This window comes from Thunnus maccoyii, chromosome 11 (assembly GCF_910596095.1).
Source record: "Thunnus maccoyii chromosome 11, fThuMac1.1, whole genome shotgun sequence".
NCBI lineage: Eukaryota > Metazoa > Chordata > Actinopteri > Scombriformes > Scombridae > Thunnus > Thunnus maccoyii.
The window spans coordinates 26,107,805-26,131,417 of record NC_056543.1 but is presented as its reverse complement, the minus strand read 5'-3'; the positions used below and the strand labels follow the sequence as shown (position 1 = coordinate 26,131,417).

General features: G+C 41.3%; 1 protein-coding gene across 5 annotated transcripts in view; it reads right to left on the bottom strand.

Annotated features, from left to right (window-relative positions):
- ankrd44 (ankyrin repeat domain 44) overlaps nucleotides 1-22,397 on the bottom strand; it is a 34,139-nt gene extending 11,742 nt beyond the window's left edge. For 2 of the 5 annotated variants that reach the window (XM_042426117.1, XM_042426121.1), the window contains exons 1-13: nucleotides 13,530-13,756; nucleotides 12,967-13,050; nucleotides 11,064-11,142; nucleotides 10,789-10,859; nucleotides 9,710-9,910; nucleotides 9,067-9,154; nucleotides 8,052-8,194; nucleotides 7,741-7,953; nucleotides 6,603-6,681; nucleotides 6,397-6,511; nucleotides 6,202-6,284; nucleotides 1,717-1,825; nucleotides 1,166-1,234 (exon numbers count right to left, since the gene is read on the bottom strand). In XM_042426117.1, coding sequence (XP_042282051.1) covers nucleotides 1,166-1,234; nucleotides 1,717-1,825; nucleotides 6,202-6,284; nucleotides 6,397-6,511; nucleotides 6,603-6,681; nucleotides 7,741-7,953; nucleotides 8,052-8,194; nucleotides 9,067-9,154; nucleotides 9,710-9,910; nucleotides 10,789-10,859; nucleotides 11,064-11,142; nucleotides 12,967-13,050; nucleotides 13,530-13,559 — 1,364 coding nt within the window. In that variant the 5' untranslated portion in view covers nucleotides 13,560-13,756. Of the gene's footprint in view, nucleotides 1-1,165; nucleotides 1,235-1,716; nucleotides 1,826-6,201; nucleotides 6,285-6,396; nucleotides 6,512-6,602; nucleotides 6,682-7,740; nucleotides 7,954-8,051; nucleotides 8,195-9,066; nucleotides 9,155-9,709; nucleotides 9,911-10,788; nucleotides 10,860-11,063; nucleotides 11,143-12,966; nucleotides 13,051-13,529; nucleotides 13,757-20,578 lie in introns of those variants that run through there. The other 3 variants (XM_042426118.1, XM_042426120.1, XM_042426119.1) reach the window with 3 other exon arrangements.
- Nucleotides 22,398-23,613: the final 1,216 nt, after the last annotated feature.

Genomic DNA, 23,613 nt, shown 5'->3' with positions numbered 1-23,613 from the left:
TATCTGAAGTTATGAGATTTCAGCACTCCGAGTTAGACAAATCAAGCTGTTGCTGTCTTTTTATTACAAAATTCCTACTTTGTTTCCATAGTCAGTTCTCCTGCTGAGTGGCGGTGGAGGCATAGAAACACAAAGAGTGAATTTAGTATTGAAAACATTGCAACTTTGGAAGATATTAACTTGATTTGTAACACTGACTGCTCGTATTAGCCTCAGATAAATTGGAATGTATTTTAACACAGAACACTGTGGATTTTGGCCCCCATCACTTACCATAGAAGTGCATCGGGATGGGATCACTTCATGACCAAAGTTAAAAGCACATTTTTGTCTAAAATATCATTGCATGCTGCCGCAGTAAGGTTTCCCTCACCTAGCAGGCCTAGCCCCAAAACATGTGGACAGAGTTTCCTTGTGCAAATTTTAATGCGATTGTTCTCGAAGGTTTCAGAGAACTGCAGTGAGTCAGAAACAGAATCATCAATGGATTGGTCATATCTGGCCACACTTGATCTATTATTAAGATAATTCACACTAATACCAGTCCAGTCTAATAGCCATATGTACTGACATGCAGAAATGCACGAATCAACAGGTCTGTTGTGGTGCATACCAGCATGTCCAACCTTCCATTGACGCAATGAACGCCTGACTCAAAACAATTAAAGACAAATGGCTCTGACACACACACACACCCTTAAACAACACTCATACACACACACATGAATAAGCAGTGCAATGGCACCCAAGCCAACACTTTAAACCTGGTTCTGCACTGCCTCACTACTGTAGCTTCTTTGCAAATGAGTCCCTGGGAATCACAGTTATATTTTAATCTTAAACATTAACACCTACAATGCATGACAGAAAATTAGGGATATAATTAATGTAGCTTTAACTGATTCAAAACCAAGATTTTACGATGATGAGAAAATCAAGTACTTACATTCGAGGAGCACCTCCTCGAATGTAAGTACTTGATTTTCTCATCATCAGACAGAGAGACAATGTTTGGCATTTTTGCTTGATAAATGACTTTTGACAATTCAATCTAACAAAATTGTTGATGAATTTTCTGTCATTTAATCCATTTATCAGCTTGTAGTTTAAACTCCACCTACACAGTTATTAAAGCTGTTCAATGGACAGCCATGTATTCTCTTACCTGCCGCAGTTATCCCTCCTGTTGTGGTCTCCACCGCTACTCAGGAGCAGCTTGACACACTCCACATTACTGCACACAAAGAGCAGGGTGAAATGATCAGAGGGGTGCAATAAGTGCAGGAAGACTATTTAGAAAGTACAAATTACAATTTCTCAGTGGGGTTTTAGCTTTAAGCAATAAAACAACAGATTTTTAACCCTTATTAGACCAAAGAAAAGCACTGAATGTTGGTTATATTCTTTGGTAAAGAGATGATTAAGGATAATTCTTATATTCAAGTTTTGGTCATTGAAGCTATTGGCAGTAACATTGTACTCACCAATTTGTTTTACCTCTAAATAAAGAGGTTTAGATAATCTGGCAAAAACCTGCCTGATCATCTTTCTGTTTGTATTTTTTACCCCACAGTCAGACTTTATTGTTGTGATGTTGCTAAATTCTCAGATCTTTAGAAACTGCCAGAACAACAGAAATAAGAGTTGAGTTGTGATAAACAGGCAATTAACTTCTTTTTAAGAGATGTCTATCACGTCATGAATGGTGGACCTCACCCTCCGGCAGCAGCAGCGTGCAGGCAGGTCCTCCCCAGGCTGTCAGGAGTGTCTATCTGGAAGCCTGCAGACAGGACCGAGTCGTTACACATTATGCTAAACCTCCGACCTGACGAGGGCATCGCAGGGAGACGGGAGGGAGGCCAGACAACACACAGCGGCAGTCATCACAGAGAGAGAGAGAGAGAGAGACAGACAGACAGACAGACAGACAGACAGACAGGTAGAGGAGGAGGAGCAGGAGAGAAAGACAGGTGTTAGTGTGACAGGTGAGGGGGGGGGGACAGAGAAGGTTAGGTAGGAGTGCATGATGCTGGCCATGCATACACAGGAAAACACATCAGCAGCTGTAAGCTACATGTTACAAACAGAGAGAAAGACATTCAAACAGTCTGAGAGACCAACACTGGGAAGAATCTGATAAAGTGCAGCGAAAAAAGTGAATATTCATCATGTTCACATAAGACGTTGAGGGCTTGTGGCTTTGACATTGTAGTAACTATTGAAATAATTTGACTTTTTTCAGTGTAGGAACTTTTTCAGGAACCCTGGCACCTTTTTAGGAACTCAGGAACTTAACCCGCAAAAACTAAGGGTGTGCCATTTCACATCATTTGATGAGTGTCATTTTTATTAATACTAATATCAAGTTTGTCATGATATTAATGTGTCAGTGACCTATTTAGATTCTGACTACATAAAGCAGCAACAGGTATGACTGAAAGCAAGAGCTGTAGCACTCAAGATTGGTCTTGAGATGTATTTTTTCTATTACTTGTGCTTGTTGTCTTGGTGTCAGCCATCAGTCAGACCTAAATAAGTCTTTGAAGTGAAATGTTGCTTTCAAGTTTCCCATAGAGATGCAAAATTCTTTAAAAACACTTATTTAACTTACAAGTGCAAGTAATGACTCTGTTCTATAGCGTTTCTGTGCTGCGTGATGTAAGTGATATCAGTTGACACACTATGAACGACAGTAAGACAACAGTATGAATAATATTGAATGGACACTGTCTGACCTGTCTCATCTAAATGTAGTGGTTTTATCTACAGCCCTGGCTGAAAGAGAAAGTAAAGTTGCTACCGACTCCGTTGTGGAGGAGTACGTTGAAAAAAGAAGGCTAAATTTGCTGTGAAAAGTGGTTTGGTTATAAAAGATCTACATCGCCATTTATAACAAACCACAGCAATATACATAGTAAGCAGTGTGAGAAGACGCTAACAGCAAAACACACAACAAACTTGCTCAAGCAGAAGCACCCCGCTGAAAACAATACCCATGAATCATGTGAGAAGAGCACAACAGCTGACGTGAGGACTAAACAATCCAACAGTGTAGTGTGTTAAAAACACTATGCAATATCATGACTGGCGGCCGCTAGAATTAGGACTAAGGTCAGACTGACTAGATGATGCAGCTGACGAGGGAGCGGCCATCAGGAGACATACAGAGAGCAACTACTTGCTAAGTGTTTCAATGCGAGTGCTGAATCAGGAGAAGAACCAGGAATCAGTCAGCAGATCCTCTATATTATGCAGACAGACTATACAAATCCTCCATTTGAATCCTCAACTTTTAGATTACACCTTGACAGCGCGTGTTATAACATGTCATGCCTCTATTTTTTTTAAAAATCGAAGCACTTTGAATGTAGCACTGAACATGATCTTAGTTGTTTGGGTGCGATGCAACTGCAGTTTCTGATACAGAGGCTGAATATTGTTTTCGTATGTCTCTTTAGACAAAAGCATCAACCAAATGAATGTAACTTAACACATAATCAGACAAGAGTAAATTACAAAGAACAACACTATGAATGTGTTGCCGTCTTGTCCCCTGGCTTTAAAATTGTTGTTACAATCTTCTCGGTTCTTCAGATATGGTAGAAAAGGGACTTTTAGCTCCTGATTTAGCTCTAAGTGCAACCAATACAAATGCCCTGGCCAACTGCTCTCACAGCGGTCCTGTCCAGACGCAACACTACAGCTGTAAAGAGCTCAAGCACATGTAAATGACTTCTTTGTTGTTCAGTACAGCAACTCAGCCGAGCCACATGAGGAGCCCAGTTTCGTCCTGCTCCATGCTTTGCCGCAGGGTCTTGTTAAATTGTCGGAGGCATGTGGAGCCAGAAAGGATTGTTGTCTTTCCCTTATTCCTACTTCACATTTGTACATCTTTCCTCTTGTGTATTGGAAAACCCTCTCTCAGTCAGAACCAAACAAAATATATGGAATGAGTGGAAAGGCAAATCATTTCACTGCCAAAAGCAACAAGGAAATCTTTCAGATGTAAACAAGATATTAACTAGCAATGTCAATTCTCTAAGAGGAGAATTTAACAGAATACACACTTGTCCAGAGCATAGACTGTATGGTCCGGAGGGAGGGAGAGTGGTCCTATCAGTGAGTAATTAGACTCAGTGAGTCCTTGTCTGTTTCTGGAACATTGTGACTTGAATTTGGCCAGAGCTGAATATGTGTGCTTGTGGAGGAATTCACCACTGGGAGAAAGAAAAACAACCGGGCTCAAAACTCCCTGAAAACTGCACTCACAGATGATGTTCAGGCAGAACAGATCCTAGATTTGCACATTTCCAGGACAATAAACACATAGTATTGTCATAAATATCAGCCACATTACAATTTTTAAGTTGTCTTACTGGTCCAGATGAGAAAAATTGATTAAAGAGGGAGGACAGAAGGAGGACTGTGGATTTTGGCCTCCATCACTTACATTGTAAGTGTATTATGAAGGGATCCTCTAATGGTTAGTATGAACAGGCAGAATAATTATGGCAAGAAAAACATATTTCAATGTTAATTTGGGCTCCTGACTATTGTTTTAAGACAGACTTGTAAAATTGTAAATCTGTCCTTTCAGGATTATAACTTTAAGACATTTTCCCCTGGTTTTTGCCTGTTAGGCTCCACACAGGCTGCCATAACCCAACGTTCACTAAGCCCTGCCCTTCATGGTTATTGTTGCTACATGTTCTATCACAGCACATGTTGTATGCAGTTTACAATGAAATGAAAAAAAGTGGCAGATATCACTCAAAATTCGTCTTTGAAACTTTTCCTTTGTTTGAAACTTTATTTGAAACAATCCTCAACTTCAGACAGAGCCAGGCGGAAGCATGCTTCTCATTTCCTGCCAGCGACCACTGATGGTGCCGGCTGAACATACCACTTTTTCATTTGATCAGCTGAAGCTAGCTAGCTAAATAAGCTAATGTTCCAGGAGTTGGTTTAAACGCCGTCTCCGGCTGACTTTTTAATGTTTCAAGCTACCTCTTTTAAAAAAAGAAGTTTATAAAAGGGGTCATACATGATATCATGCTGAGGGACTGAGGCTAAGTGAATGTCCCAGCCAAACAGTCAGCATCCTCACCAGCTGATGAACCTTGTAGAAGACATAGGGCTAAATAAAGAACAGCATTGTTCTTGTATTACAGTGTAAAGCTTAGCCCTAGTATTATAAATATGATTAAGTATTAAGTAAAATATAAAATAACAGTATGTTTTCATATTTGACGTTACATAAGAAAATGTTTTAAGGATGAGCACTGACCAACATGTGGTGAACGTAATGCTGTCTTCAATAACGTTGCTGAAGTGTAAACTTCACCTAATACAACAGAGCATGACAGAGCCGCTAACATTAGCTTACATTCTGATAGCTTTAAATGAGCAGCTCCCACACAGTGAGGAAACTACACGTTACTCTTAAACTTTTACGTAATTAGTAGCCCAACAAACTAATGTAGTTGGTTAATGATATACTAAGTCTTGACTTTGGGACGTTTTGTTACAACTGTAGGTTGTAACTTTATGCTAGTTAGACAGACAATTGCAGCTAAAGCACACAAACAAACTATTTAAAGGACCAGTTTGTGGGATTTAGTGGCATCTAGCAGTGAGTTTGCAGATTACAACCGACCGAATACCCCTCCCCTCCACTTCAAGCGTGAGGCCCCCTCTAGAGCCAGTGTTTGGTTTGTCCATTCTGGGCTACTGTAGAGACATGGCAGTGCAACATGGCGGGCTCTGTGGAAGAGGACCCACTCTCTATGTACATAGAAAGGGCTCATTCTAAGGTAACGAAAACACAATCATTCTTATTTTCAGGTGATTATACACTAATTAAAACATACTTATGAATGTTATATTCTATTTCTGCCAAATCTGTTCCGCTAGATGCCACTAAATTCCACACACTGCACCTTTAAAAGTGGAAAAATTACTTTTATCTACTCTGCATGTTTTTCTCTACTTTGATTTACAAATGACGATGCGTGATTAATGTATATTATCGTACCCAGTCAAAGCTTAGGCAGTAAGGGACAGTGTTCTTTTTAGTTAAAATGCAAATTCAGAGGAAGAATTTGAAGAACTTTGTCAAACTAATAATGTGCTGGTCACAGTAACATTGATTTGGAAACTAAATCTGCTTTCCACCGCTTCACTGTTAACTTTGTGTACTACCTGAGGACAACAGCTTCCGGCAGCAGTCAGAGTGAGCATTCAAGGCAGCCAGGTGGAGGGGGAACATGCCATGGACTCCTCGCCTTTAGAGATGGCAGAAAGGTGCAGAAAGGAAACAATAGTCTCTTTTAGTAGGCAGTCACCTTGTCATCGTAGTAATTTCAGACAAATTTCTTAACAGGTGAAAAAATAAACCTTGTGCAGTCAGCTCCACTGGTGATAAGAGTGTTGATGAGGAGTTCATGACCATAGCGGGCAGCAATGTGGAGAGGAGTGTTGCCATCCTTGTCCACACTGTCGATTTCCCCACCTGAAATAAGATGTCAATTCATGAGGAGAATGTACCACTAGAGCAACTTTAAAGAGACCCCAGGACAAAAACAAGCATAAAGAGGTCTCACCATTCTGGATGAGGGTCTGGGAGCGAGTGAAGCGTCCATGAACTGCCGTCATGTGAAGAGGACTCTTCCCGTCACGACTCTGAAGGACGTGCAGGAGAAATACAGAAACAGATTCCAGATTTTAAGCAAAACAGCCTTTTTGTTGAGAAACATGCGCAATGACAATACCACTTGTTAGAGACAGGTGTTAATCATCTCAATTATGGACTTATCTTTTTTACACAATGGAATCAGAGTTAAATTGACACAACAGTCTATAGTCAGAAAATTGTTGGAAATCAAGCCTGTTTTTAGCTTTGTTTTGGTCTTCAACTACTTCTGAGGGAAATATGTCACCCTTTAGCGGCTAAATGCTCCACTATGTTCATCAGCTTTTTGATAACTTTGTCTGTCAAGTGTTTGGTGTTGTGCGGGTAGTGTGCAGTGGGTTTAGTGGAGCTTCTTCCCTGAAAACAGCTGCCTGCTGCTGGAAATGAGGTTGAAGAGAGTAGTGAGAGGAAACCAAACAGTAAAGTTGCCAAAAAAAAAGGAGCTGAAGGCAACAAAAGACATCTTTCACAGTACAAATCATCCTTTGACCCACTGTTCATATGACAATATTGATTAGTGCAGCTTTAAAGGCGACACCCGCACATGCGTTTTACATTATTCTAGCTAATTAGACCTCTGCTCAGGTTGAAGTTGGGTGTAGCTATGCTGAAATTACATGAGATCACCAAACTGTGAACCAGTAAAAATGATAAAAGGGTAACCTCAGGTTGCACAGGTGCAACAAAGCTGATAGGCAGCTCAGGGAAATAGCTCAGTCTGTTCACACCCACACAGTCCTCACAAGAGATCTCATTCAGCAAAACAAGTGAATACATATGGGTGTTTTATACAGTATTAAGGCAACTATAAGTTCAAGGTACTGCTGAAAATGACAGAAATGTGGTGCTTGGATTTGAAAGCATCTTCATATAATAAATTTCACTCTGGACCAATGTGTTGGAAATAAAGACCATAAAAAGCGATGCCAGGACAGACATCACCATTCCAAGAGCCCTGCTGTTAGCAGCAGAGGTAGAAATGCAATATGTATCCTCTGTAATCAGATGTAGGAGCGGCGTTATGAGAGGCAGACTTTCAGCTGGCGTACCTGTACGTTGACGTCAGCCCCGTTGTTGACCAGAAACTCCAGACAGAGCGCTCCATGTGTGGAGGCAGCAGCGAAGTGCAGCGGGGTGAAGCCCTTATTGTTGGGCTGGCTGACATTGGCACCGTAGTCTATCAGCTCGCTGACGACAGCATCCTGACCGTTAAAACAAGCCACGTGGAGCGCTGTGTTCCCAAACGCGTTGGACTCATCTATCTGTTGCCACACAGAGAAAACAAGAATTGTTAATATGGCCAGCTAGAGAAGGAGTGAATGAATACATGGGGATTTAATCTTTGTGTGTGTGTCCTGACCTCCACAGACAGGTTGAGCAGGTGTTTGACCACAGCTATCTGCCCGCTGGAGGCCGCCGTGTGTAAGGGAGTGTATCCTCGTTTGTCCTTACAGCTGATCTCCGCCCCCTGGCTCACCAGGAGACACACCACATCCAGATGACCTGCAGGGGGCGCACCACAGCACACAAAACACAGGAGATAAGATTCAACTGTCAGTTTGAGTTGTTCAGTGGACTAAAAGCAACACTGAAGCATTCCTTCATCATTTTTCTGCTTTATGTATGAAGAAATCAAAGCTTGTACACAGACAGTTATTATGAACCACGCTGGACATTTTGCAAAGAAATAATGAATAGTAAAGTTCACTAATATATCAGCAGGCTTACATTTTTGGTCAATATTTTCATTAATGATTAATGTATCAATTTGTTTTTATTAAATTCATTGCTTCCTCTATAAAAACATGAGAAAACTGTGAAAAGTGTCAATCACAGTCTTACGGAGCCAAAGTGACCCTTATTTTAATTTCAAATATTTTTGTTGTATTTGTGTGGTAATGTAAAGTTATTATGTTTGTTGGTCAAAATTTACTGTTGGCTAAAATTTATTGTTCAACCATAAAACTTTCTGCTTCTGTTTTTGTTGAGAGCTTGTGCAAATGTAAAAACTCCAGCTTTGTCACACCAGTTTCAAGCTACAATGAATGTACTTAATACATGATTTGTTCTGTCATTGTCACTTTAAAATCACCTGTTGTGTTATGTTCCATTTTGTTTCACTAATAAAAGAAGCTCATTGTTGGTATATGTTTTGCTCCAATATTCATAACGGTGTTTAAAAAAATTGTAGAGAAAAAAAACTTTAAAAAAAACCACACACTGCTGGAGTTCTGATGAATTGGTCTTTTAGCAAGTAGATGACTCATAACGAGCAACTTATTCATTTTTTCCAAGTACATCTGCAATGTTCTACCTCCAGGAAATAAAGACATGATGTGTGATACGTCTTTTAACAAACTGTCTTTGTCTCTTACCCATGAAAGCTGCCCAGTGCAGCGCCCGGCCGTCCTTCTTATCAAAAGCATTGATGTTGGCTCCTTTTGCGAGAAGAAGGTTTACCATCTGTCACAGAGAGAACGTGGAGAGGAGAAATTATTGGGCAATATAAGAGATGAGTGCAGCAGGCCACACAGTATGAGTGAGCATAAGTGTCTGTGTCAGTGTGAGTGTTTGGTGATGGTCTTTATATAACAGCATTGTGAATACATCTCATCGCTTGGCTCAGTTGTTGCATAAACACTCTGGAGGGGCTGTCGAACAGAAACAGAGAAGCCGTCCATTCAGCGTGGCTTCAGAAAATCTGCCGCCTCTCATTGTTAATTTTAGATCCGGCATATTTGTGAATTGTGAGTGTGTTAAAATGAACAGCCCACTTGATAACCCAGTGATACAGCTGCATTCGCCCACTTGTTTCCTTTAACCAAACTATCCTCAAAAATAGCACAAAGGATGGTTACATCATAGCCTGCTTGTTGGTGAGCTACACCGGCATACCAGCGAAGTGGCTACAGTGCTGCAAGCAAGGATGCAAATTATTTCATTTTACTGACAAAACACTTCTGGCTGTGAAAAAGCAGCACTCATGACAGAGCATCAGCAGGTAGTCTCTTGCAGTACCTCGGTGTGGCCGTTTAGGGCGGCGTGGTGCAGGGCGGTGCGTCCGCCGCGGTCCGACACGTTGACGCTACTCAGCAGCGGGATGATGACCTCGGCGCATCGCAGCGCGTTATTGGCGGCGGCGACGTGCAGCGGCGTCTGCCAGTTCTTGTCTCGCGCGTTCACGTCAGCCGAGTGGCGAATCAAAACTCGCACCGCCTCCTGGGGAAAAAGTCAAAGAGTGTGTGAGTTTAGGTATGAAGAGATATAACTTACTGATGCAGCACTGCCAGTTACAGCCTTATGATGCCATCTAGACTTGAATTAAACATCAATTTAAAATGAAATAAGCAGCAAAACCATCATCATACTTTAATATGGCTGATCATGTTTCTAATATTTTCACTCTTCCATGTATTTAAACCTTTCAATATACAGTCTGATACAACAGCACCTCAAACAACACACCAAACCAAGTCAATACACAAATAACTAAAGTAGTAGTTGCAAGTCTGACTGAACATTTTAAATGAGATGACCTGTAATAACCCTATTATAGATATTTTACAACATTTTACTGCCTTAAAATTAGATTTACTTTAAGCTCTTTTACAACTCTTACAGAATCTAAAGATACTCTGGTAAGTATTCAACATTAGTGCTAAATTTCCCTCCAGGTGGTCGATAAAGTTTTATCTCATATTATCTACATATCACCCACTCGCAAATACACATCTTCATATACTCCTACACTGCAACACCAAACTCATGAAAGACCCTGACTGCATAGAAACCCAGCCTCCTGCTATTTCAGCCACGTAGATTTACCTGTTTGGGAGTGATGCGGGTGATTAATTGCACTGACCCAGATACAGCACGGTCTGAGAATAGTACACAAGAATGCAGGGAGAGGTCTAAAAAATGATGAGTGTCTGTTTTCAGGTAAATACCACGAGCTTAGTTCCTTGACACCCGCGACACAGTGAGGATCTCTTTCTGCGCTGCTAGGGTTGTTGTTGTAAGAAGAAGGAAGGGTTGGACTCAGCGTTTGTGTGTGTGTGTATGTGCGTGTGTGTGTGTGTGTGTGTGTGTGCGCTCACCTCGCTCCGGGATGCCACAGCACGATGGAGAGGGGTGAGCCACATGTTATCTTTGGCATTGACCCGGGCCCCTGCAGAGGAAAAGGAGCAAACAAAGTGGAAAGAGGAGAGATAAATATGGCACTGATGCCCTATTTAAATTCTCAAAGTATCAATTCTAAAAGGTATAATAGGTATCAAATATTTCAGGTCTTGGAAACTAGAAGAGCTAAAAAAAAAACATCTGATAGATGTTGAGACGTGATGAAGAGATGGAGGACAGGAATATATTTTACCAGAGAGGATGAGGAGCTCGGTGATCTCGGCATCGCCCAGGAAGGCCGCTGCATGTAGCGGCGTGCGCTTCTCTGTATCCTGCGGGGAGAAGTCAGCCAGTTAGTACTTGCTGGTAATACTGGCAACAGTAAAGTAAGGTCAGCTCAATGGGCAGCTGTTCTTAAGTACTGTGGTTTAAGAGTGAGGCTGTGTGTCATTAAAACATGTTCATAAAAAGCTACAAACAGCCCGCCGGGATCTAATTTAAAAACAATATAAAATTAACAAACGCCTGATTTAAATCATACAGTCTTTGCCCTTCACTGCTGGCTTTGATGTTGCAGATTAGTAATCCATGAGTACGAGCTGAGAACAGACAGAGAGGAGGCTGTGGTATCACTTCAATGACGACGAGCGGAGGATCAGTGACAGGGCCGTCAGTGTCAACACATTCATTGTTCTTCTCAGTGAGCTCACACACACACACACACACACACTCAAACGCACACAGAGCATCCCGACGACCACCCCACACATATCCACATGCGATCAGACCGAGTGCAGCCTCTCCAACAACAACACATCTGGACGAGCGGACAATGACAGTGACGTGAGAGTCCTCAAACGAGCAGGCCCCTCCCACATCCTGTCCTGTCCCGCGCTGGTAGAGACATGTGTTACGCATCTATACCAATATGAGCAGATGTAAATAAACACATGCTCTGAACTTTGACTCTTGACTGCCATCACCCTTGGGTGCTGGCGGTACAGGAAGTGAGGGCTGAAGAGAGAGGAGGGGAGAGGATTGTTGCTACTGAGCCAAGTTTTGATGTTCCTAAAAGATGCAGTGGAAGAATGTTTGCTCTGTATCTACATCCAGAGTTTTAGAGAATACCAAAATCCTCTGCATGAATATTAAGGTGCTGTTAAAGGATGAATTGTAAAAAATTTCGAGTGAATCAGACTCCAATTGCCAATTGTCAGAGTTGGTGTAAACACGTTCCCCAAGAAAAAATTGGAGACATTTTTCATGACTTCCCAATCCCGTATTTAGCATTTCATTACATGAGAAAACATGTCTAATAAGATGCAGATCTTATAATTATGAAATACTAAGTCATAATTATGTCACAGTCACATGGTCATTTGTCCTATTGAGTGGTTGCCGAATGTCAAGAAGGTGGGTCTTATCTAATATGAACCTGTCAAAGGGCAGAAACCAACAAAAAGGGAGAACAAAGAGAAAGAGGAAGGAAACTAATGTAAAAAAGCTGGTGAGCTACAAATAGCAAGGAACTATTTTGGTTTTTCTATGTATTTTCCACACAGCTCGAGTGAGACGACACCGCAGGAGATCGCAGTTCAGGTAGTGCCCGCATCCTTTCTCTGACGTTGGCGACTAAGGCACTCGATGTATGTTGTGGCCTGTTATTAGATGGTAAAGCCACAAGGCTTAGTGTTGCTTACTTCCCCTAAAGGTAACAACAAATACATTTCTCTAGTACTACCTGTGCCATAACAAGTACAAGATATGAATGTATTACAACAAATTAAGAAGTTTTGGGGTTTTATCTAAATTTGATTTGTACACAGAGAAAAGAGGATGATAGATTTGTATCAAATCAAATAATTAGGAAAAAAAGTGCTTATTAAATGGCCACATAGTTGTGCTATCCATACCAAAAACAAATCATTTTCTCCTATAGGCCCATGATGTAACTTCACTGAAATCTGTTCACAAGATTTTGAGACATTTTGCAGGCTAACAAACAAAATAAACTGACAAAAAAGAGCCTAAAAAGGTTAAAGTAAAACATTAAAGTGAGCAGACTGGGTCAGGTGTGTTCACCCAATAATAAATCACTTAACTTATTAACTACAGACAATTCTCTGTCTGGATGTAGACTGTGTGTGTGTCCTCACCAGAGCATTGATGTCTTCAGACTTGTAAATGAGCATACGGATCTCTTCAGGGTCTCCACTGAAGATCGCCTGGATGAGAGGAGGCTGGGCAGAGGAGACGAGAAAAAGACAGAAACACAGTCAGTGTGAAAAGACATTCAGCACATGACCAGAAGCCACATGTAAGACATGAAAGCACATATGATCGATTTAAACAGCCAGTGAAACGAAATGATATGTTAGGGGGGAATATTTCCTGGATATTACACAAGAGGAGACTGAGCTTGATCCTTCCCACGGTATGGAATACTGGCTGTGTGTGTGTGTGTGTGTGTGTGTGTGTGTGTGTGTGTGTGTGTGTGTGTGTGTGTGTAGGAGCAGCTGCTTGACTTTAAGCCGCTGTGTTTACAAAAGCGAGAGCAGTGAGGGCTACTATGAGACTGTAACCTACTATATACACTGTATACAAAAATGTTCTTTATTACCAAAAGGACTTTTCAAAACTAAACTTCGTTCTTACATACAGGACTAACCGAAATATGATCTTAAAGATCTTAAAATCAAATGCCTGTGCAGAGAAAAACCTTTAATGAAGGACACTGTGTAGAGGTCATGTCTCTGAAGCCCTTATTTCCTTTCCTGGATCAGAGATATGAGGTAAATACAGGGCCTAGACGGGTCAGTCAGCACTGCAGCAGTATAGTGTAGGAACAGAAGCAGGCGCGGGTAAAAAAGAAGCTTGCACTGCAACCTTGTTTAGTCAACATGAGCGATGCCAGATCGCAGCAACATGTCAGTGACGTAAAGGATCACACGAGTGTTTATGCAAGTTGTATCTCCTTAACTACTCATCATGTGCACTTTACATTACAGCTGACTGGGGGACAAAATCCACAGTACTTGTTTTGGGCACAAATGCATTCAAATGTTTATCTGAAGCTTATATGAGGCTTCAGCCATCTGAGTTAGTCGAATCAAGCAGATATCTTACAAAGTTTAAGTCTTTTGAGTGCGAAATTCCCTCTTTGTGTTTCCCTGGATGTTTCCATGTTGAGCGGCAGTGGAAGGATGGTGACAAAGAGGGAAATTTGTGCTAAAAAGGCTTTGAAGATGTCCATGTGATTTCTCTAATTTGGACAACTTAAGCCTCAAATAAGCTTCAGATAAACTTTTGAATGCATTTCTGCACAAATCGAGGACTGTGGATTTTGTCTAATGTGCTTTCACTTGCAATGAAAGCACATTAAGAAGGGATCTTCTAATCGTCCGGTATGAACAGGAGGAATGATTACAGCAAGCTTAACATGTTCAATATTAATATGGGCACCTGACAATTGTTTTAAAGCAGACATGAAAAGTTGTTACCCCAGCCTTTAATTTTCCTGCTCTCTAGGCAGCCATTCCATTCATTTCTGACTGATATGAAATTAATTCAGCAAACTTTTCAAACATGCTACAAACAGGTTATAGTGTACATCAAGTCATCAAAGATATAGTTGCTTCAAAGATCAATGTAGGAATCACAATCTGATGTATTTATAGATGATAAAGATAATCATTGGGTCATTGCATAATCATTAGAGTGTAGTGGTTGCATAATGCAGAAAGAGTCTGTCATATTTTCTCCATATTTTTTAAGGAAACCATGAAGGACTGTTTTAATGGTGATTTATACTGTATATGATTGTTGCATCAATGTGTGGAAACACCTTGATTTTTCAGGTTTTTAATTTGCTGGATTAGCCAACAACAGACATCCTGTCTGGTTATTTTTTATCCATAAACCATTTTTCAATTAATTTTTCAGAAAATTGATTATATCCAGAGTATATACACATTATAACCTAAAATTATATACCATGAGGGAAATTTTATTCCCATAGCCCATACCTATTGTGAGGTGATGCAGTGATATTCTGAATGATAATGTAACTTTGTCAACAATAAATTCAGACTTAATGTTCAACTGTGATGAATTAAACAACTCAAGCACCTTTCAAGAGTCCGATCATTAATTTTCATACCATACAGAAATGAATGGCTGCCTGAAAGTAAAGGTGGACAATATAGTTGAAATCATTATCAAGATATCAGTAAAGATATTTTCACAGATCAATACATATTATGAAATGCAAATGGAAAATCACATAAAAAGTAATCAAAGTGATGATCATAGCCATGCACAGTGATCCACTGTTTTACCTCAAACTTAACTCTTGATATGTGTAAAATAGCCTTCAATAACTCATTTTGTTTCAGAGTCGCTTTGATAACTTCTGCTGATAGTCGATTGGTCAAATACTGAATTATCTCCAAGCAAGCAACATGATTTGCAAGATGGTTAGCTGTAATGTAAAGCGCACATGGAAAGGTTTGTAGTAATGAGCTAAAACACGCAGAATTAACTTTAATGCTGCTGCAAAACCACCTGATACAATCTAACCTGCTACACTGATTGTTTAAGCATAAAAACAGTCAAAGTCAAAGTCGAAACCTCTGCTGAATACAGAAATGAAGGCTTCAGGTTACATGTACTACTGATGAATCACACCAACAGAGGTAAGCTTCACTTCACTTCCTGTGTGTTCCTGTCGCCTCCTGCCTCACTTCCTGTTGCACAGTCTCTCCTTCTCAGAAACAAGAGAGAGGAACCACAGAGGAGCGTTTCACTTCTGCTTTAACACAGCACACACACACAAATGATACCACTTCCTCATCTGATGCTAGTGTAATGCCACATCATCATATCATCATACTCCTCTCAGGTGACCATTCGGGTCTTTTTGTTTTTATACAAATACCAAATTATACCTTTTTAATAACTTACTTCCATGTATTTACAGTGTTAAACTGTTGTTCTATAAAAACGTTTTTCTTCATATGACAAAATAGGATGAATTATTGTGTAATCTTGTCTTAACACAACCAGCTGAAGAGCTTTTCTTATAATAAAGATTTTAATCTAAAATAAACAAAATGTGTTTGCCAACTATGGAGCTAGAGCCAGGAGGAGATTAGCTTAGCTTAGCATAAAGACTGGAAGCAGAGGGGAACAGCTAGCATGGCTGTGTCCAAAATTCAAACGCCTACCAGCTTCTCTAAAGCTCACATTAATACACTGTGTCTCATTGTGTTTAATCAATACACAAACACTATTGTAAAAATGGTAATTTGTGGTTTTAGGAGGACAGTTTTTCAACTGGTGAACTGTTTATGAAGAAATAGTTAGCCCCCTCAACATCCACAAATTGTAATTTTGACATTTCTGTTTCTGTACAGGGTTACACAAATGAGATATAGTTTGTTAATTAGTAAGTCATAATTATTATTTATAATTTGACCTTAATTAAGAGCTAGGCTAGCAGTTTTCTCCTTGCTTCCAGTCTTTATGCTAAGCTAAGCTAACCGCCTTCTGGCTCTAGCACCACACTTCATGTAGAAACATGAGGATGATATCAATCTTCTCATCTCATTCTCATAACTACACACAACTATATCATATATATATATATATATTCAAGAATTCTGAACTATTCCTTTTAATAAAGGACAGTCTAAAATTAGCCAAATTCAGTTCTACACTTAGCCTTAAACAAAATCTAAGACCAAGAACATGACCCCTACTTGGTCAAACTCAACTGGCTAAACATTTTCAACGAGTGTGAGTAGTTCACACACATCTGTCACATTTTCTGCTGTGAAACTTCCACCTATTGTTGCATCAAGTAATAATTTCAATGCACCCAACAAAGCAGAAAGCACATTGCCAAATAGGAATTATGTGGGCGACAAAAAATGAAAGGAGAGAGAGGACGGTGCTCATATTGGCTAAGGAAGCGATTGTCCCGTCTTCCTCACCATTTCCTTCTGGTGATCAACCAGCCAGAACATTTTCATTCAAATTGAAAGCTCGCCTCAGCCATTAAGTAGTGATTCAGGTTTAATCAGTGTTTACTTGAGCAGAGTGATAAGAAGGAAGGAGGAAGGACACAGGGTATAGAGTACTGAACGAGATGCCAGCTGGAGAAAGGGAAGGGGGGTGTGTGGGGGGGGGGCTGTGCCTTTAAACAAGCAGCCACCACTTGGCAGCATATGGGCTCTTTAGCTATGCCTTTCTTTGTAAGTGCTCCTCATACACTCACACACACACACATTCTTGCAAGCCGTCACGTTCAAACACACACTCCCAGCTGGCATCAGTCCATTGTCACAACACTGTGTCTGTGATCACCACAGGGACTAAGGGAGCCTGGTGCTGGCACAAGAGAGGCAAGGAGATTTAGGGAATGAGTGAGGAGAGTGTGTGTGTGTGTGTGTGTGTGTGTGTGTGTGTGTGTGTGTGTGTGTGTGTAGTGCTCTTAGGAGGCATGAATGGGAAGATTCCCTCAAACTCATACCAGCACCTACAGACTGAGCAATGCTGGATGTCTGAGGCGGATATTGTTATTTGAGAGCAATAAAAATCTGATAACACTGTGTCTGCAAACATTTGTTATGGTGTTAACTCCTGGCGATGATCCCTCAGATTTCATTTTTGAAAGACATAATAAAAAATATGCCTGGAGCAGGACATTTCAAAGTCTAACAATAAACTTAATTATCAGTGATATCCTGGTCTGGTATTACATGATTACTCATAATATTGTATTATAATACTACCTATAACTAACTATCCAGCAATACAAGAACAATGCTGCATTGATCATAGGCTGATGAGGATGCTAAAGGTTCAGCTTGGACCTGTTAGCATTAGCCTTTAGCACCAGTCAAAGTGGCTTACCACTAAGATTCAGCATATGACACTAAAGAGCGGCACACCACCAGTATGCCGGTGAAAAGTGGCATCTGCCAGTGAAATGGGGGTGATGATACATTTATAAGCCACACGCAGCATCAGCATATCCAGTGGAAGATGAGTAACATACAGTTTGTAAGTGCCAAAAGCCAGTAGAATGGCAGCAGCATACCACAAATCCACAGAATGCCACTTGAACAAGAGTGCTATACCATCAGCCACTTTTTGAAAGGGTAATTATCAACCAATAATATTGATCTTGCTGATATGTTATTCAGGCTTTGCCAGCACTCCTGCAGGCTATGTAACAGTATCTCACACAAACATATTTCCATACAGTAACACTAATAAACCTGACCTTCACCTTATCGTCCTACCGATCTCAACGATGCAGGCCCCATTAGTAGCCAATAATAGTAAAAAATGACTGCTGTCGACATGCAGGGTCAGCCTAGTGTAAACAATCCCATCCAGTCACCACTGGTCTCTGAGGAACTTATTGAGGACCACGTTGATCTGGCAGAACATACAGTTTCCTCTTCTATCTTCCTGCCTCTCATTCTTATCCTACACAAACTTCCTCCATCAGATTAACTCTGTTTTCATTCCATAGACAGGCTGTAAACACACACACACACACACACACACACACACATACAAGAGCTAACCTGCAATACATAAATACCATGTCCTGAGTACGCCGCACACACACATACAGTACATCCTGTTTGGTGTCTCCCTCCATAAAAGAAAGCCATGTCTTCATTTCCTCTGATGCCTGAGGTGACAGGCCTAACTGGCTCATCTCCTTCTCCTCGGGGTCAACGAGACGCTTCTGAAGTCCTCGTTCCGCTGAAAGCGAAACCCACCATTCTGCATGTCATTCCCTCTCAAAGTGCCTTAAAAGCTACAAGAGGAGCGTATGTCAGCCGTGCGTCAGAGTGTTTCACCAGTCTAAAACAGACACGGGAAGCAATAGAGGAAATCTATATTAAAAACAAGGATAAACGGAATGAAACACAGGAAAACTGATAAGCGTGCATGCGCACATCCACTAGAGAAGCACACTCAGGTGCGTACACACAGCACTGCAGTGGCGGAAAGTCAAATGTCAACAACTTCCTGTGCTTCCTTTATGTTCTGTGCGGTGGAAGGACATTTTTCTGTACAAAAAAAGTCCCTTAAGGGCATGCATGTACATATTATTACCATACAGATTGACATGAAAATGCCAGTTTGGGCTTATTTACAATGAGATCTGGGGAAACTTAAGACATGAGAGTTTCATTTGCTCCTTCAACACACCTATTTCCTTCATGCTTAGCTGTGAGGTTTGACGGTGATTGATTGAAAACCATTTTGACTCTTCTGTCTTTTCACCAGGGTGACCTTGACCGCTAAACCGCATTAGTACCTGCAAAAGCTTCCTCATATCACTTGTAACGGACAAACAAACTGGGCGTCATTTACTATTATAGGTTGAGAAAGATCTCTACTTGATTTTCATGTGACCCACTCTTGATCAGCACATGATTAAGGCAGCAAAACAAGAGAAAATCTATGTATAAGCCACTGAGCTGTCTGCTGAGCTGAGGCATCCAGTTATCAGGCATCATCAGTATGTTTGAAAATAACAGGAAGTCCCGCAGTACCGGGTTACATAAAAAGTTCTTCCCTTCCTTGAAGTAACGATACATCTGATATGAGCGGACTGAAGAAGCTGCATCAGATCAGGGATTTCTAACGCGACAAAGGACCGTTCAGGGTACGGAGTGGAGCACCATCTACAGTATAGTCTCTGCAGATGGCAACATACTGTCCTTCTGGTGACACTTGTGTCACCAGGATAATTGTGCAACAGGTGGAAACTTAAGCATGAATCTGTGAGTTTACAGAAGTGAGACTAGAGAGAATAGTGGTTCCTAAACGGAGGTTCAGGGACATGTAGAGTGAATTTCCCCTTGATCATTTCACTGTAAATCACTGATCAGACTATTAAAGGTTAATCATCATCCCACCTACAAATAATGGCATTATACACCAGAACAGAAACCTCTCAAATATTTGGGCTTGAAAGTTCATTCTTGACCTTGATAAAACCAGATCCATTTAGTAGCTGTTCTGGAGCTTTCACACACTATCTTCCCCAGCAGATGGAGTTGCCCATGGAATTGTAGAAGGTCAAATTTCCATTTTTCACAGCACTTTAAGGACTTTTTGTTCACATTGGCTTAAAAGTTAAGAGTGAGAGCGGAAAAGCTCTGCTAAAGAGGATCATGCGAATACAACCAAAAGCTCCAGAACAGCTACTAAATAGACCTTGTGAGGAGACTGTTTAGAAAACCTCTCACATACTGTAGGTCTCCTTGGAATCAAATCTTATCAGAAATGGATTTTTTGGTTTGCGGTTGAAGGTTTTTCACATGAAACAGTATCAGGCTGCAGCAGTATGGGCACAGTCTGCAAGTGTCTGTGTGTGTGAGAGGAAAACACTGATACATTTTCATGATTGAGGACATTTGTGTTCTGGGGCCTGGCGATGCTTGCGGAAGGAAACAGAGGAGGAAGTATCTACTAAGTGGGCTGTCCTCATTTTAACGGAACACCGAAAATTTTACTCATTAATGACGAAAGCTAAAATCAGGACATGTATGTGTCCAGCTTCGTGCAGCTTTATGTGCTCTGTCCTCAGCCTGCAGGGTTATGGTGTTTGTCCAACACAAAGACACGTCGCAATATTAAAAAAATACATTTCAACCAAACAGCCGATAAATGGGGTGAAGTGCCGTGCAGCCTGTTTAGAGTCCAGGCTAGGCTAGCAGCAGCTAGCAAGTCTACCTGGTCGGCCAGTTTGAGAACAGCCATCTCTGGGTCGGCTCCGGCTGCTCATCCACTCCCACCGGGGCGATGCTGCGACCAAACCCCGCTCCCCCTCTCCGCTCTCCGGGCTCCCCGCGGGACTTCAGGCGGCCGGGTGAAGCGGCGCGGCTTCTCGCAGCTTTCTAGCAGACGCACAGGCGGATGCTGCTGATGATGAAGGCCGGGGCGAGCACCAGGGCCATCAGCCCCGCTCCACTGACGCTATCTGCGGCGACGCTGCTGAGCCGAGGCGGCCGCTCGGGTACGAAGGGAGGCGGGGAAGCAGGAACGGCTGGAGCCCACCGGTGTAAACAATCCACATTTACGGCTGCTGCTTCTGCTGCTGCTACTGCTACTGCTGCTGCTTGCACGGAGATCGCAGGCGTCTCTCCGAGCCATACACCACCTACAGAGCCTCCCTCCTCTCCGGTCTGCAGAGCCACAAGCCTCCCGGAGAGGCAGTCAGTCTGAACTCAGCTGAACACAGATCGCACAGGAAGTTGGTGCCTGTCTCTCCTCCTCTCAGATGCAGAAGTGGAAGAGAAAGCTTCCTCAGCATCAACAACAACCAGCCCCCCCTCTCGCTGCTGCCATCCACTGGATACAGAGGGACTGAAACATTTCAAACTGCATCATCCAAAAGTAATAAAACATAGTGCATGAAAAAATGAAGAGGCACACAGATGTAGTGGAGTTTAAACGCACATCAAGCTCAACAACACTGATCCTCTGCTGTTGTGGCTTATATAAGGATGAGATCTGTTTTAAAGGCTCATATCACTGTTTTTACAAGTTTCACTTCCTCAAAGACTCCGAATCCGTTATGTTTAGACGTTCATTTTCAAATCAATGGCCACACTAGGCTTTTTGACAACATCACACGGTCTTCACCAGCAGATGGAGTTTGCTCAGTTGTTGAGCTGCAACGATTATTCGATTAGTTGATAAGACAGAGGATTAATTGGCAATTACTTTGTTAATCAAATACATATCAAATTTTAGCTTCTCAAATGTGGTGAGTTCATGCTTTTCTTTGTCATACATGATAGTAAACTGGATATCTTTGGAGTTTGGACTGTCGCTCAGACGAAATAAGACATTTAAAGACATCTTTGACTTTGGGGAATTTCACTATTTTCTGACATTTTACAGACAAAACGATTAATCGAGAAAATAGCTGGCAGATTTATCAAATGAAGATCATCGTTAGTTGCAGCCCAAACTGAAGACGTTCAAACTTTCCATTATTCCGAACATCCATGAAGGCTTAAGAGTACAGTTCATCAGAAGACATAGATAGATTTACTTTGTCACTTTGTATCATGTATATTAAAAGCCCTTGAGTGTGATAGCTGCTTCCAGTCATATGTTCGGATCCGTAGCGGACCTACCCCTTTGTTCACATTTAGAACACGGACTGTGCCTTTAATGGTAAATCACATATTTCACAGTACTGCTGCTGACCAGTTTTAAACACATTTTCCAAGTGAGTTTTTATTTGTGTCCGTACAATATGAAAATGAAAGAGAAAACCTTTGAAGAAGAAACTTCCTTGAGTTGTGTTATGCATCACACTCAATTGTAATTGTTGTTAAAGTTGCAGACTGATTTGAAGTGAACTCACTATGATGGATTACACATCTCAAGCAACAAATGGTCTTCTTGTTTTTTTATGACCAAGTTTTTATGACATTATTTCTGTTTGGGGGGGGATTTGGAACCATTTCATGTGCCACAATGTGCACTAGACAGCAAAAAAGAAACAAAAAAAAGGATACAAACATACTATGTACTGTATGCATATAAGTGTTGGCATAAACATACATTTATATGTACACATTTACATCCACTAACAGTTTGATAAAGTATTGTTTCTTTCCTGAATAAATAAATCTACATGATAAAAACATATTGAAGTAAATCTCTGGGATCCTTTCCACCTACCCAATGATTTAAAGCAGAAAGTGATGGAAGCCAATGGCTGCTGGGAAAGTAGGAGGGATCCATTATAAAATATAAAACATGAAAAATCACTTAGAGCTTTTTAAGGTCTGTTCTTTTCTGTCTTATGATCATCCATTGGAAATGACAGTTTACCACCCTCTACTATCTATCTTACTACATCATGTCACTTCATGTACGCCGTCCACTGTGGAAACATTTCTAATCACAGTCATCTCTCCGGGGCTGGTCATAAACAAGAGAGGTGTTGGCTCAACAAGCTCACACACACACATACACACACACAGTAGCAGCAGCAGCAGCAGGGACGCCACCATGTATTTTTTCACTGTTTTCATGAAGATGCATTCCAGAGGTTATAAAGGAAGGAAACTGAAGGTTGCATCTGGAAGATAACAACATCAAAACTTTCCAGTTCAGCATGCTTTTTATTCTGCGGATTACATGATAAATACACATATTCAACAAATTAGCCTCAAAGCAAATCACGCAGCAGCCCTGCGGGAACATGTGACCCGGGTCAGATCAGTTTTTATTGCTCAACCAAATGTGAGTACAAGCCAGCCATAAAATTCTCCTCTTAAGTCTCAATACATTCCTCTAGTAGGAGACCTTTATGGATTTCAAAGGTTATCCCTCTTGCAGAAGGCCTCACACACACACACACACACACACACAAACACACACACACAAGACAGACTTATTGCCTTCCTCTTCAGATTAGCAGAGCCAGAGTCTGATGCCGTCTGCTGGGGGAATCTGGGTCAAAGCGCATGAGTGTGGCTGTGCAGCAGTGGTGAGCTGCAGTGAATAGAAGGGAAGAGTGGGGGAGGTTTTTTTTTTTTTTTTTTTTTTTTCTCCATTGTGTGGGTACGAGCGTTCATGCATGTGTACGGGAGTTCTCATCTTTATGCTTTTTTTTTAGTGCACGTGAGTTCCCAGTTCATTCATCAGCTATATGACCCGATAACCCCCGACAGCAAAGAACAGAGAGACAGAAGGGTGATGGAGGGTTGACACCATATGACATAAAGATGGAGTCAGATGGGAGT